At 36.2% G+C, this 15,885-nt stretch overlaps 1 protein-coding gene across 6 annotated transcripts in view; it reads right to left on the bottom strand.

Moving 5' to 3' along the window:
* Positions 1-15,885, bottom strand: part of TTLL5 (tubulin tyrosine ligase like 5) — a 317,335-nt gene that overhangs the window by 212,526 nt on the left and 88,924 nt on the right. For all 6 annotated transcript variants that reach the window (XM_032622071.1, XM_032622067.1, XM_032622068.1 and 3 more), the window contains one exon: positions 5,769-5,831. In XM_032622071.1, coding sequence (XP_032477962.1) covers positions 5,769-5,831 — 63 coding nt within the window. The remainder of the gene's footprint in view (positions 1-5,768; positions 5,832-15,885) is intronic.

The raw sequence follows: 15,885 nt of genomic DNA, 5'->3' as shown, positions 1-15,885 counted from the left end.
AAAGGGGATTTACATAATCTCTCAAACCAGAAGATGTGTAATTAGGGTTGAGTTTTTGTTCTAGCTGCAGTCTTCAGTTGGGCAAGGCCATCCCAGCGGTTCTTCTAAGACCTTTCTCTCCTCTGCCAAAATTAAGAGCCACAGGTATTTTTCACACTTTTAGTTCTAAGGCAAAGTGGAAGCAACTCTGGTCAGTCCCATAAGGTGCAAAGCTGTATGCCCCAGGTATGTCAAGGCCAAACATAACCTTTTCTTTGAATTTAGCATGAGACAGGTCTGGAAATCTCATTAAAACTTTGGGCTCTCTCACATAGCCAAACAAGAATACTATTATTATCACTGAAATGACATATTGTAGTTATAAAATTATAAATCCCAAACTTAGTTTGTAAAATGTTGCCACGGAATAGTGCTTCAATAGAAAACATTTTTATGTTACTATTTAAGCTGAGTCAAACTGAAATGGTTATATAAAGTATCATGCTTAGCCTGTGTATGGTCACATATTATGCACATAGAAAGAACTTCTCAACTTTCAAAAATCAGTTACCGTGTTCTTCCTGTCAATAAGCTTCTTCTTGGGTTTCCCCTACAGAATTAGAAAGGACAAGTGGGTTAGAGCACTACACAGATAGTCATTCTCTCCTGAGTTCACACACACACACACACTCCTGAGATTTGTACTACAGAAATTCAACATAGAATTATGCCAGGGAAGGCATCTTGGGTTAGAAGCAGACAGATGAACTGAGAACATGCTCAGAAAAGAACAGAGTACCATAACCTTTAGGGAGGATCAATAAAAAACAAAAGGAAGAGGACAAATGAATTCTAGAGGAAATTTCTAACAATTACTTGCATTTGTGTATCTCGCCACAAATCTAATCACACTTATTCTTCACAACAACTGTTGAGCCCCATTTATAAAAAGGAGCAGGATAAGACCATTTTGTGACACGCCCAATGTCAGAGCTTTAAAGGGTTTAACGCTGAGCCTATAACTTTGCTCTCAGACTCCAATGTTCTTTCTACTTGCACTGAACTGTATTAGCGAAAGAAGCCAATCTCAATTCTCATGGGGTTCAAAAAAGATGCTCATGAGAAATAGATTTTCCATAATTAAAAAAAATCTCTTTAAAAAAGAGATGTTCTTCATTGTCTCTAAACGAGAGTTGGGATCTAACCACAGGAAGTAAGTACCATTCAGGTTTAAACTGGCTTTTGTTTTTCATTCAAATTCCTTTCACTTGACCCTCTCTTTTTTTAAAAACATTTCCCCAGTTTTATTTGTACTCATTTGTGAGTGTGTATATTTAGTTCTGTACAATTTTATCACTGTGTAGGTTCATGAATCCACAGACAAGATACTGAACAATCCTATCACCATAAGGACCCCCTATGTTGCCCTTTTATAACCTAACCTCTGGCTTCCTTTAATCTGTTCTCCATTCTAAAATTTTATCCTTTCAAAATTGTTATATAAATGGAATCATACAACATGTAACCTATGATACTGGTTTATTAAAAAGGAGATGGATGCAATCAATACCAAGATCTTCTATCTATAGAAAAATCAAGTGAAAAATCTGTCTCCACCGAAACGTTTTATCTTTTCCTTCCCATGTCTTCTATCTGTGCCAGTGTCCTAATACTGTCAACTTATTATCAGAAATTATTTTAACTTTTATTATTTTAACTTTTTTATCAGATAATGGTTTGCACCAGTAATTCGCAATCATGGCTTCACATTATAATCACCTGAGCAGCTTTTAGTAAGTACAAGACTTCAGTCTGGGAAGGGCTAGGGCACAAATATGGTGTTACTAACATGCAGCCAGGGTTAAAATTACTGTCATGCTGTGAGACAGTAGGTATGACACTGTTTGCCAGGGCAGGGTGGGTAAGTGGGGGATGAGTCGGGGAGGGCAGAGAAGGCAGACAAAATGAACCAGTTATGAAATGAAATGATTAGAGAATTAGCTTGAAAGTAGTTCTGGCAGTAACGCAACAGGATTTGCAAGAGAGAACACATCCGTTCAGGTTGAAGAGAACAGATTTAATGGAGGATGTTAGGGCTTGCAACAAACACAATTTCATTTTTTTAAGGCATGTTTTTGTGTGTGTGCCCACCACGTGGTAGGTTCTTGATACTGACAAAGATGAACATAACAAAGTACCTACTCTTAAAAGCCAACTTGAAAGTAGACAGAGTAGTTAGTAAACAGACAATTATAATACAATATGTACAATATGGGAATCTAAATCAGATGGAGGGATAAGAAGGGCGGGGAGAACTTCCTTCTAGTCTAGGTAAGAAGATGAAGGCCATGGCTAGAATAAGAATTCAGGATAAACTGAAGGCCACTCCAAGGGAATGTATGGGAATTCCAAGGGAATGTGAGGATAAAGAGGCATGAAAGAGCAGTACATATGGTCTGATTGGCCATGGGTTGGTATTGAAAAGTGGAGATTAGGCTAAAAAGATAGGCAAGAGTAAATCAGGAGGGCCTTTCTTTGCTAAACAGGGAAATTCATGTTTTTTGAATCAAAGTTTTTAGAATGCTTTATAAGCAGGAGTTTTTACTGCAGCCTTAAGAGAGAAGTCAGGGAGGGCACCAATTTGGATGGGAAAAAAAGATTAATCCTCTATCTGAAATTTAGCATCATATACATGTAGGGGACCATCCACAGTAGTATAAGTGCGATTTTTTTTAACATCTTTATTGGCGTATAATTGCTTTACAATGGTGTGTTAGTTTCTGCTTTATAACAAAGTGAATCAGTTATACATATATATATATGTCCCCTTATCTCTTCCCTCTTGCGTCTCCCTCCTTCCCACCCTCCCTATCCCACCCCTCTAGGTGGTCACAAAGCACTGAGCTGATCTCCCTGTGCTATGCGGCTGCTTCCCACTAGCTATCTATTTTACGTTTGGTAGTGTATATATGTCCATGCCACTCTCTCACTTTGTCCCAGCTTACCCTTCCCCCTCCCCAGGTCCTCAAGTCCATTCTCTACGTCTGTGTCTTTATATAAGTGGGGTTTTGCTACCAAAAGAAATAACACGTTTCTTCATATTACTTTAGAGTTGTTCCAGGGTCACAAAATACTGCCAACACTTATCACACTTTTTAAATTATGGTAGTTATTAGACCCACTGCTATTAACACATCATTGAATGTGTTAATAAAGAAGCACATATGTCATTACATCTCAAATTTTTTTAATTGCTATGCTCCCCCCTAAAAGAATGCTTCCTAATTTTGGTGGTGGTTCCCAGATTGCCTGTTCCACCTTCCTTCCACCTCATGGGAAGCTCAACTGCAGAAAGATCTAGCCTCAAGCATAGAGCCCATGTCAGTTCAGAAACAGACTGACACAACCTTTGAGGAAACTCACGCAAACTACCAATCCTAAGCAAACAGTCCATTACTTATAAATACGAGTCTGGACAATCAAAAGTCACCAGATATTTCAGGAAATATAATAGCATAAACTAGAAAGAATGAGGTGAACAAATAGAAGTAATCCAGAAGAATTAAACATAGTGCAAAAAATAGAAAGGAACTTTAAATAAAGTAATTATGATAGTCAGAGAGATGTAAAAAGATATTTGGAATACTGTGATTTATAGTGAGAAACATATATTTGGTCTTCATCCCTGTTTCTGGCACAGAGCTCCTAAAACCCTTGAAATGTTTAAGTGATGAGTGGTAGAGGAGTTTTTTGTCATGCTAATGAGGTGACTTTTAGAAAGCCCTTGGATCAGCTAAGGATGAGGGCTGGTCACCAGAGGAACCAACCCTGTGATGAGAGGGTTGAAACTTTCAGTCTCATCCCCCTGAGCTCCTGGGAGGGGAGAGGGGCTAGAGATAGAGTTCAATTACCAATGGTTGATGATTTAATCAATCGTGCTTATGTAAGGGGGCCTCCATAAAAACCCAGGAGTATGGGGTTCAGAGAGCTTCCGGGTTGGTGATGTGGGGAGAATGGTGTACCTGGAGAGGGCATGAAGCTCCGTACCCTTTCTCTATACCTTGCCCTGTGTGTCTTTTCCATCCGGTTGTTCATGAGTTAGATCCTTTTATAATAAACTGGTGATCTAATGAGTTAAATGTTTTTCTGAGTTCTGTGAGCCGCTCTAGCAAATTAATAGCACCCAAGGAAGGGGTCGTGGGAAGCTCTGGTAGACAGCCAGTAGGTAGAAGTAAAGGTAACAACCTGGGCCTGTGACGAGCATCTGAAGTTATGGGGGTGGAATCTTGTAGGACTGAACCCTTAAACTGTGGAATCTGATGCTAATCTCCAGGTAGACAGTATCAGAATTGAACTGAATTCTCGGACAACAGAAGGGTGCAACTGCTTGGTGCTGTAGGGGAAACAAACACCCTACCTCCTCCACATTGGAATTGGTACCAGAACAAATTTAATATTATATCCATAAACTATGAAAACTAGTCAGAAAGCAAAAACAGTTCTTGGATGTTAAAATCATACTTGCCAAAATAAAAAAAAGTAGATCAAACAACCCTCTTCTGTGCTGGTACTGAGTAACAAAATAGGTAAGGCTGAAGATCAACTTAGAAATTTAGAAGACAAAATTCAAGAAATCTCCAAGAATTTAACGCTAAGAGACAATGAGATCAAAAGTATGAGAAAAAGGTAAAGAAATACAGAGGATAGAGCAAAAGATCCAAATTTCATCTAACAGAAGTTCCACAAGGAGAGGAAAGACAGGATAAGGGGAATATTTCCCACAGTTAATAGACTTAAATCTCCAGACTGAAAGGATTCATCCACCGCAAAAGCAAAATAATGAAAAGTAACACGCCAGAACACACCTCGGTATAATGTCTGAAAAGTAAAGATAAAGAAGCCTTGTAAAATTTTCCAGGGAGGAGGTAGGGGGTGGGGCACTGGGACCAGGTTATATATAAAGAATTGAGCTTCTATGTCTTCCAAGTAAATCTCAAGATCTCTTTCGTTAGAAGCTACACAGTGTAATTACTCAATGGTAATAACCACAAATTTACAGAGAGAAACTGGAAATCCCATATAGATCCTGATAGTGGATAATGAAATTACAAGAAATGGCTGGAATCTGGGTATCTATTTTTAAGAATCCCACAAAAAAAGCACACATACCTTGAAAATAATGCAGATTTTTAAAAATAACTAAGGTTCCTTGTTAGTCAATTACTGAACTGTACTGTAATGCAGTTATGTCTCAGGGGCAACAAAAGTATGTGGGACTAAGCAGTCCCTGACTGCTGTGCTAGTTGAATTCCAATGTCTGCTTTCCATCATTTCTCCCCTATTTTCCCTTGTATTGAGGTTATCAGTTGTCATTTCTTACAACTGTCACTGTATTTATTTTGTGAATTACCACCCCTCCACCTTTTCTAATCTGATCCTTCTAATCTCGTCTAGTCTAGAAAAACAGATAATCATGTCTGTTAAAATTGCGTCTGAAAGTAAAAAGGCACTGAGTAAAGTCCTTCCTTTAAGAAGGACAAGTTTTAGGGTATGTGTTAAGATTGCTTAAAGATCTTTATGGTTTAATTTTGTAGCATCTGGAAATATTACAAAGTGCTGAGAGTTAACGGATTCTGAAAAAATGAGGTTTTATATTGTGTTTTCCGTAAGGCTCTTTCTATCAGATATTACTGAAGACTTTAATAAGGCCTCTTTCCTTCTTTTGCATGTACTTTCTCTTAATTCTGTGACCTAGTCCTACTAAATTTATAAGATTAGCAAATCTCCACCTGTCCTGGAAGAGACGTGTCGCCAGCATATAGTTCATGGAGGTTTTGTGTTCAAGGTAGGACCTGAAAGACAAAGAGAAGAACTGGTTATTTCTTAAAGCTTAGTTGAAGGGGAAAATACAGAAATAAAAACATGAATCAAGCACAAAAGTGACAGGTTATTTATATACTGTTTCTAAAAATATATAGTCTCTAAGGTGACAAAGGAGGAGATAGTTGCTCAAATCATATTATAAAATACTAGAATAGCAGAAAATACAATAAAATGAAAAGAATAAAGAGGACTTAAATTAGAAAATAAAAAGAAAGAAAAGTCAGGAATTCTTGGACTAATAAAAGCTGATATACTAAATTCAGAGAATAAAACTGAAAGACAAAAATAAAACCACCACCAAAAATCACTTAGAGCTAGAAAAGAGGTCAAATGAAGCTGGGAATGGGAGGTGCATAAAGGGCATGAAAATGTTGACAGATTGTTTCAATCATCTTATTTCTCAAAAGCGTTCAATGGCTCCTTGATGCCAACTGCAGGAGGCATATACTTTCTCTTACAAGATTTCAAAAGTTGGGTCATCTATACCATCAATTCCTTCACCCTTTCTCCACACAGAGACTCAACATGGGTCCTAAAGTACAGTCAGACAAGTCCCCTTATAACCCTCTCACACCACACCTCCCACTGGTCCTTTTGCCTCTGTCTGGACACCTTCTCCTCACACCCTCTCTACTTATCCATAATCCACCCTTCAAGAAGCAGCTCAAGTCCACTGTACTGCATGAAGCCTTCCCTGATATGACTGCTCCAAGTCTACAGAGGCGCCCTCGTCCCGGCCTTCTACCTCTGCCTTCACTGTATGCCTAAGGGACTTGTCAAACGCTGCCTCATAGAGTAAATTTCTCTTCTCGGAAAGCAGCAGGATGCAGCGCGGCAAAGCAGGATCTGGAGTTAAAATACCTGAATCAAGTCCCACTGTGTGATCATGGATAAGTCACATTACTTTACTGAGGCTTATTTTCCTTATCATTACAATGGGAATAACAATGATGTGTATAAAGTACATCATAATTACAAAGAGCTATACAAATATGAGCTATTTTTATTACATGTATAAGTAATTTCTCCATCATCAGTACTGTTAACTCTCAAAGGACCGGGACCCCATCTAATATTTGTTACTCCAAAGCACCAAGCATAGTGCTAGTTACTTGTTGATATTCAATAAATATATATTAATTAAAAAGACATATTTGTTAGCAGATAACTACATCTTTCCCACACTACATGAAAATAACTCAGTTAGTTTAAAAGTCTTGGTGTTCTCTTCCACTTTTCTCAAAGGTCCCGGGAGAGGTGGAGTGATTTACCAGGTTGGTAATTTAGGAAAAATTCAATAAGCTTCTCCCTTCTTTCTCTGGGGAGATAATCTCTCCTTAGGAAGCACATATCCTCTGGTGCTCCTACAGGGTCAGGTATTCCTGATGCACAGCTCAGACCAACCTTGCCTAAAAATGGGTATGTAAATCTGTCCAATTCTGAGGGTCAACAGAAAGTGCATTAACTTGCAGATAGATATAATCAAGTCTCCCAACCTAGACTTTATCAATGTGGAGTATGGAAAGTGATATTTTGGCCTGAATCTATCTTAGTCTTTGTCATCTCAACTGGTTCAAAACCAAACCAGGAAAGGAAGGTATCATTACTGGACTCCCTAAGAAACCCCAACATTATCTGTGATTGGTTCCTTAGAAAAAGGTACTCAAATTAGGGTCCTGCCTCTTGAAAACTTAAGAGGATTCCACTTTCATTAATTAAAAGATATGTTGTCTAGTAATTGCAAATATTCAACCTCTTCAAAAACGTATCAAAAGATAAAAGTCTAATTTTGAAAAGCCAAGCAATATCTTTTTGTTGAATTCCTGGGTCTTTATAAGGTGTAACTAAACTACATGGATAGAATATTTTGCAAGATAAAAAGATTTCTCTATGAACAGCTGGGTTTTCAAAACAAAACAAACAAGAACCAGTTCTTTCTTTTATTCCTCTAAGTTTTGGCTCTACTTAGAACCACTAATGTCCCAACCAGAAGCCAGTCACCAGAGGAAGAAAAATGTGTTCCCTATAATGAAGTACAATCTTACTAGTAATCAGAGAAATGCAAATCAAGACCAAAATAAGATATCATATTACACTCAGTATTTTGACAAAAATTAAGAAGTTGACAGTACCACATGTTAGAGAAGATATTGATCAACGGGATCTCCTAGGCACTGCTAACAGGAGTATAAATTTATATAGTCACTTTGGAAAACAATTTAGCATTACCTTTTTCTTTTTAGCATTATATTTTAAAGTTGAACATTCACATATCTTAGGGCCCTAGATATATTCCATCCCTAGATATATACCTAGGAGACACATATAAGCATATTTAGAGCACAGCAGTCTTTAACAGCAGAAGACCAGAAAGAAGTCAAATACCATCAACAAGAGAATGGGAAATTTAACAGCAGTATAAACACACAGAAGAATAAAATAAACTGAAAAAGAATGAATTCTAGCTACATGTAACAAAATGAACCTTAGTAATATAATACTGAATGAAAAAGGAAGAATACATACTGTTTTTGAGAAAAAGTTCAAAAGCAATACAAACTTATCAACAGAATTCTGTTTCTACATATGATATGATAACTGCTATAGGACCTGCCCTTTCACCATAAACAGCTAGAAAAGTGCACAAAATATATGAAACAACTGTTTCCAGACATGAAACAACTGGCAGTGCAGGACTGTGATAACTGAAAGGGGAAAATAAATAAAGGAAGCCCTCTGATTGCTCCACCTTCCCACCTAGATGCAATTCCAGGCAGTGCAGAAAGAGAAGGAATTCAAGTAGAACCCAAGAGTCTCTGTGTTGAGAAGACAGAGATCAAAGTTCTAGGAAGTGCTAAAATTTTCAAAGCTATGTCCTGGAGAGGAAGAAGCTACGCATAAGAAGAAATCAAAAAAGTCATCACAAGGGACCCTTTGAGTCTTTGGGTAAATACAGATCTACTCAGGCATACGGTGAAAGTCCACAAGGCTCTGCAAGGAGCAACTGTCAGGATAAAGAACATTAAGGAGAAAGTGTAAGCTGAATACTTTCCAGAGTTCACACAGGGCTGCCAATTGATTGAGTTCCCACCAGCCAGAATGGAGAGATCTCATTGAATATGGGGGTCATTTAATAGACACCCCAAAAGAGTCTTCAGTAGTGGAACTATCCTATACCTAAACAAAAAGCTATTCTAAACAAACCATACAAATGCTTTTAAATGAGGCTGAAAAAGATTAAGCTGATCTACAAGTAACTTAAGTGTACGGCCACAAAAAAAACTTTCGATGGGCTTTAAAGAAGCAATAAAATCCAAACACAACAATACAACATTTACAATGTCCAATTAAAACATCTAATTAAAAAAAAATCACTGTACATGTGAAGAAACAGGAAAAATATAACTCATTAACAAGAGGAAAACCAGTCAATAGAAACAGACTTAGAAACTATAGAGATAATAGAACCAGATTTTAAAACAGCTACTATAAACATAATATATGCACAAGAATCTAAAGGAAATCATGAAAATAATTGTAAAAAAAGAGAAAAAGAGGATATAAAGAGAAACAGATGGGAGTTATAAAGATGAAAAGTAAAATATCTGACATGAACATTTAATTGGATAGAATTAATAGAAGATTTTAACACTGCAGACAAAAAGATGACTAAACTGACAAACACAGAGAAACAGAAAACCATCCAAAACGAAGAAAGAAAAAGAGTATAAAAAAATGAACAGAGCCAGACTTATAGTACAACATCAACCAATTTAGCATGTAACCAGAGTACCAAAAGGAGAGGAGGGAAATGGGAAAAAAATTTGAAGAAATAATGGCCAAAAGTTTTCCAAATTTGATGAAAACTGTAAGCCCACAGACCAAGAAGCTCAACAAATCCCAAGCAGAAGAAACAAGAAGAAAGTGATACCAAGACATACATCATAATCACACTATTGAAAATCAGTCATAAAGAAATAATCTTAAAAGCAGGCTGATACGTAAAAAGAAACGAAATTGAGTTATTTGTAGGGAGGTGCATGGACCTAGAGTCTGTCATACAGAGTGAAGTAAGTTAGAAAGAGAAAAACAAATACGGTATACTAACTGTATATACTGTATATACTGTATAATACTGTATATATGGAATCTAAAAAAAAAAAAAAAAGTGGTTCTGAAGAACCTAGGGGCAGGACAGGAATAAAGATGCACGTAGAGAATTGACTTGAGGACACGGGGAGAAGGAAGGATAAGCTGGGAAGAAGTGAGAGAGTGGCATGGACATATATACACTACCAAATGTAAAACAGATAGCTAGTGGGAAGCAGCTGCATAGCACAGGGAGATCAGATCAGTGTTTTGTGACCACCTAGAGGGGTGGGATAGGGAGGGTGGGAGGGAGACACAAGAGGGAGGAGATGTGGGGATATATGTATAGCTGATTCACTTTGTTATACAGCAGAAACTAACATAACAATGTAAAGCAACTGTACTCCAATGAAGATGTTAAAAAAATTTTAAAAAGCAGGCAGAGAAAAAGAGACACATTATGCACAGAAGAACAAAGGTAAGAATTACTGCACACTTTTCATGAGAAAAATGCAAGTCAAAATATAACAAAACACTTTTAAAGTGTTGGGAGAAAAGTGCCAACCCAGAACTCTACAACCACTGAAAAAAACCTTTCAAAAATTGAAAGTATCGATATAAGAAAGACTTTTTCAGACAAGCAACAGTTGAGAGAATTGATTGTACTACAATAAATCCTAAAAGAAGTTTTCCAGATGGAAGAAAATGAGGCCAGATAAAAAACTGATCAACATAAAAGAAGGAAGAACAGAGGAAATAGTAGTAAATGTGTAATTATGAGACTTTTCCTCATACTTAAATTTCCTTAAGCTGTTCAACGCAAAAATAACCAATGTACTATGGGATTTATAACATATAGAAATAAAATGCAGGACAATAATAGCCCAAAGGACAGGAGGGGGAAATCAAATTATACTGGTCGTAAAATTTCTAAATTATACCTGAAATAGGGTAACATTATTTTAAGGTGCACTGTGGTAAGTAAAAGATGCATATTGTCACCCTAGAGCAACCACACTTTAAAAAAAGCAAACCAAAGAGGCAAGAGAAATGAGTTAATCGAAAGCCGGCAGGGGAAAATAAAAAGGGAACAAAGGACACATTAGACAAATGGAAAACAAATAGTAATTTGGCATATCTAAACTCAACCATATCACCATGCTGTACATTAAATCCCCATAATTTATTCATCTTAAAACTGAAAGTTTGTACCCTGTGACCCATAGCTCCCATTTCCCCTGCCCCAGCCCATGGCAACCACCATTCTACTCTTTGTTTCTATGAGTTCTACTTTCTTTCTTTCTTTCTTTTTTTTGCGGTATGCGGGCCTCCCACTCTTGTGGCTTCTCCCGTTGCGGAGCACAGGCTCCGGACACGCAGGCTCAGCGGCCATGGCTCACGGGCCCAGCCGCTCTGCGGCATGTGGGATCTTCCCGGAACCGGGGCCCGAACCCATGTCCCCTGCATCAGCAGGCGGGCTCTCAACCACTGCGCCACCAGGGAAGCCCTACTTTCTTTTTTAAAAAAAGATTCCACATATGAGTGAAATCATACAACATTTGTTTTTCTCTGTCTGGTTTATTGCACTTAGCATTATCCCTGAAGGTTCATCCATGTTGCCAACAGATGGCAGGACCTCCTTCTTTGACAGAAATCTACTTTAACTATAAAGACACAAGATAGATTAAAAGTAAAACAATGAAAAAAGATACAGCATGCAAACACTAGCCATAAGAAAGCTGGAGTGGATAGGGGTGAGGGGAGAAGGAACTGGATGAAGTCAGTCAAAAGATACAAGCTTCCAGTTATAAATAAGTACCAGGGATGTAATGTACAACATGATAAACAGAAGTAACATTTCTGTATGTTATATATGAAAGTTAAGAGTTCTTTAGTTTTTCTTTTAGCTTTTTTCTATTTATTTAACTTTGTATCTCTATGAACTGATGGATGTTCACTAAACTTATTGTGATAATCATTTCATGATGTAAGTCAAATCATTATACTATACACCTTAAACTTAAAAAAAAAAACAAAGGAAGCTAGAGTGGGTATATTATAGCAGATAAATAGACTTCTGGACAAAGAACATTATCCAGGATAAACAGGGACATTTCATAGCAATAAAGAAGTCAATTTATGAAGAAGACATAACAAATCTAATGCAGATGTACCTAATAACAGAGTTCCAAAATCCATAAAAAGCAAAACTGACAGAACCAAAAGGAGAAACTGACAAGGTCACAACTACAATGGGAGATTTCAACACCAGACTCTTGATAATTATAAAATTACTAAAAATAGAGAATATCTGAACAAAACTGTCGAATCCCTTGACCTAATGGACATTTATAGAACACACCAGCCAACAATAGCAGGATATATATATTTCAATGTACATGTTACATTGTACCAGGATAAATCAAATTCTGAACCATAAAACAAGTCTCAGTAAATTTTAAAATATTCAACTTACACGAAGTATGTTCTCAGTACAACAGAAGTAAACTGGAAATCACTGAAAGAAAAACCTCTAGAAAAACTCCCGAATATTTGAAAACTAAATGACACACTTATAAATAACCCACAGGCCAAAGATAGAATAAAAACGAAAATACAACGATCAATTTTCCTTAGTAGGAAATTTATAGCTCTTAAAACACATATAGAAAAGAAGAAAGGTCTCAAATCAATGACATCAGCTTCTACCTAAAGAAACTAGGGGAAAAATATAGAGCAAATGAAGCCCACAGTAAGCTAAAAAGAGGAAATAATAAATATTAGAGGGGAAGTCAATGTACCAGAAATAGAAAAGAAAACAATGAAACTAAAAACTGGGTGTCTTAGAAGATCAATAAAATTGATAAACCTCTAGCCAGACTGAATAGGATAAAAAGAGAGAAGAATCAAATTACCAATATCAGAAATGAGAAAAGTAACATCACTGATTCTATAGATATTAAAAGGATAAGTGAATATTATGAACAATTTTATGCTTATAAATACAACACATATGAAATGGACAGATGCCTTAAAAGACACCAACTACCAAAGCTCATTCAAGTAGAAATAGATAACCTGAACAGTCCTATGTCTGTTAAAAAAATTGAAACTGAACTCCTGGTCCAGATGGCTCCACTAGTGAATTTTATCAAACATTCAAGAAATAAATAATACCAATTCTCCATAAATTCTTCCAGAAAACTGAAGATGTGAGAACACTTTCCAACTCATTCTGTGAGGCCAGAAACCAAAGACTGAAATATCTTATATATCTTATCCTCATACTAAAACCACAGACGTCATAAGAAAACTACAGATCAGTATCTCTTATGAACATAGATATAAAAATCCAAATACAATTTCAGCAAATCAAATTCAACAATATATAAAAAAGATACCGTATCATGACCAAGTAGAGTTTATTTCAGGAATGAAATGTTGGGTTTAACGTTCAAAAATCAATGTAATTCACTATATTAGCAAACCAAAAAAGAAAAACTATATGATTATGTCGAGTGATGCAGAAACGCAATTGACAAAATCCAACATCCATTTCTGATCAAAACTCTTAGCAAAAGAGAAATAAAAGGGAACTCCCTCAATCTGATAAAGGGCATCTATGAAAAACCTAAAACTAACATCATACTTAATGACAAAAGACTAATTGCTTACCCTAGGCAGGAGCCAGACTGGGATGTCTGCTCTCACCGGTCCTATTCAACACTGTGCTGGAGGTTCTTGCCAGTGTAATCACACAAGAGTAAAGAAATAAAACACATCCAGATTGGAGATGAAGAAGGAAAACTGTCTTTATTCACAGACATTTTCAACTAGGTAGAAGATCCAATGGAATCTCCAAAAGCTTTCAATAACTGATAAGTGAGTTTAGCAAGATTATAGGAACATGATCAATATGGAAAAATCATTTGTACTTCTATGTACTAGCAGCAAACAATCAGAAACTGAAATTAACAAAACAAAATCATTTACAGGGACTTCCCTGGTGGCACAGTGGTTAAGACTCCATGCTCCCAATGCAGGGGGCCTGGGTTCGATCCCTGGCTGCAGAACTAGATCCCACATGCGTGCCACAACTAAGACCTGGTGCAACCAAATAAATAAATAAATATTTTTTAAAAATCATTTACAATAGCATCAAAACATATTAAATACTTAGGAAGAAATCTGACAAAAAAATGTAAAAGACCTGTACATTGAACACTACAAAACACTGGCTGAGAGAAATTAAAGATGACCTGAATAAATGGACAGATATACCTTGTTCATGAGTTGGAAGACTCAATATTGTTAAGATGTCAATTCTCTTCAAACTGATCTAGAGAGTCAATACAATCCCAATGAAAATCCCAAGCAGGCTTTCTTGTAGAAACTGACAAACTAATTCTAAAATCCAAATGGAAAGGCAAATGACCTAGAATAGCCAAAACAAACCTGGAAAAAGAACAAAGTTAGAACAAGATTTTTTATAAAGCTACAGTAATCAAGACAGTGTGGCACTGTATTGGCACAAAAACAAAAAGATCAATGGGAAAGAATAAAAAATAAAGAAATAGACCCACACAGTTTTCCACAAAAGTGAAAGACAACTCAATGGAGAGAGGGTAGTCTTTTCAAAAAATGATGCTAAAACTACTGGATATCCATCTGGAAGAAAAAAAGAACTGTGATCCATATCTTATACCATACACAAAAATTAATTCAAAATGGATCAGACTTAAATGTAAAACTTAAAACTACAACATTTCTATTAAAAAAATAGAAGAAAACTTGGGATAGGCAAAGATTTCTTAGATACTAAAGCACAGTAATTAAAAGAAAAAAAGGACAAATTGGACTTAATCAAAATTAAAAATGTCTCCTCTTCAAAAGACACTGTTTAAAGGATGAAAAGACAAGTAACATACTGGGGGACAAAATCTTTGCAAAGCCCACATCTGATGAAAGAATTATATCCAGAAAATATAAAGAACTCTCACAACCTAAGAAAACAAATAATCTCATTTAAAAAATGGGCAAAATATTTGATCACCAAACAGCAAACAAGCATATGAAGACATGCTCAACATCATTAATCATTAGGAAAATACAAATTAAACCATAATGAGATATCACTACACATCTCCTAGAGGAGCTAAAATTAAACTGACCATACCAACTGTCCGTGAGGATATGGAGGAACTGGAACTCTCATACATTTATGATAGGAATGTAAAATGGTAAACCATATGGCAGTTTCTTAAAAAGTTACACACATACAATGATATGATCCAGTCATTCCACAAGTAAGTATTTTCCCAAGAGGAATGAAAGCACATGTTCCAACAAAAATTTCTATACAGATGTTCATAGAGTCTTTCTTTACAATAACAAAAAACTGGGAACAACCTAAATATTAGTCGACAGATGAAAGGATAGACAAATTCTGATATATGCCTATAACAGACTACTACTTGACAATAAAAAGAAATTAAACCATTGATACATACTGTAACATGTATGAATCAAAAAATAATCTTGCCAGGTAAAAAAGAAAAGCAAATAAGAGAACAACCAACAGAATTCTGTTTATGAAATTCTAGGAAATGCAAATTCCTCTTTATTGACAGAAAGCAGATCAGTAGCTGCCTGGGGACAGGAATAGGCAGGGAAGGGAAAAGGAGGGGCAGGAGAGAGGAATTACGGAGGAGAACAAAGAAACTTTTGGTAGTGATGCATATGTTCATTGTGTTGATTGTGGTGGTAGTTTCATAGATATATACATATGTGAAAATTTATCAAATTGTACAATTTGAATGCATGCAACTTACTGTATGTCAATTATCACTCAATAAAGCTGTTAAAAATAACATTTACAATATCATCCAAAAGCATGAAATACTAAGTGATAAGTTTAACGTGTTCAAGATCTTT

The sequence above is a fragment of the Phocoena sinus genome, chromosome 2 (assembly GCF_008692025.1).
Source record: "Phocoena sinus isolate mPhoSin1 chromosome 2, mPhoSin1.pri, whole genome shotgun sequence".
In the NCBI taxonomy this organism is placed as follows: domain Eukaryota; kingdom Metazoa; phylum Chordata; class Mammalia; order Artiodactyla; family Phocoenidae; genus Phocoena; species Phocoena sinus.
Note: the sequence above shows the minus strand (reverse complement) of the source record. Positions and strands in the feature narration are given on the sequence as shown.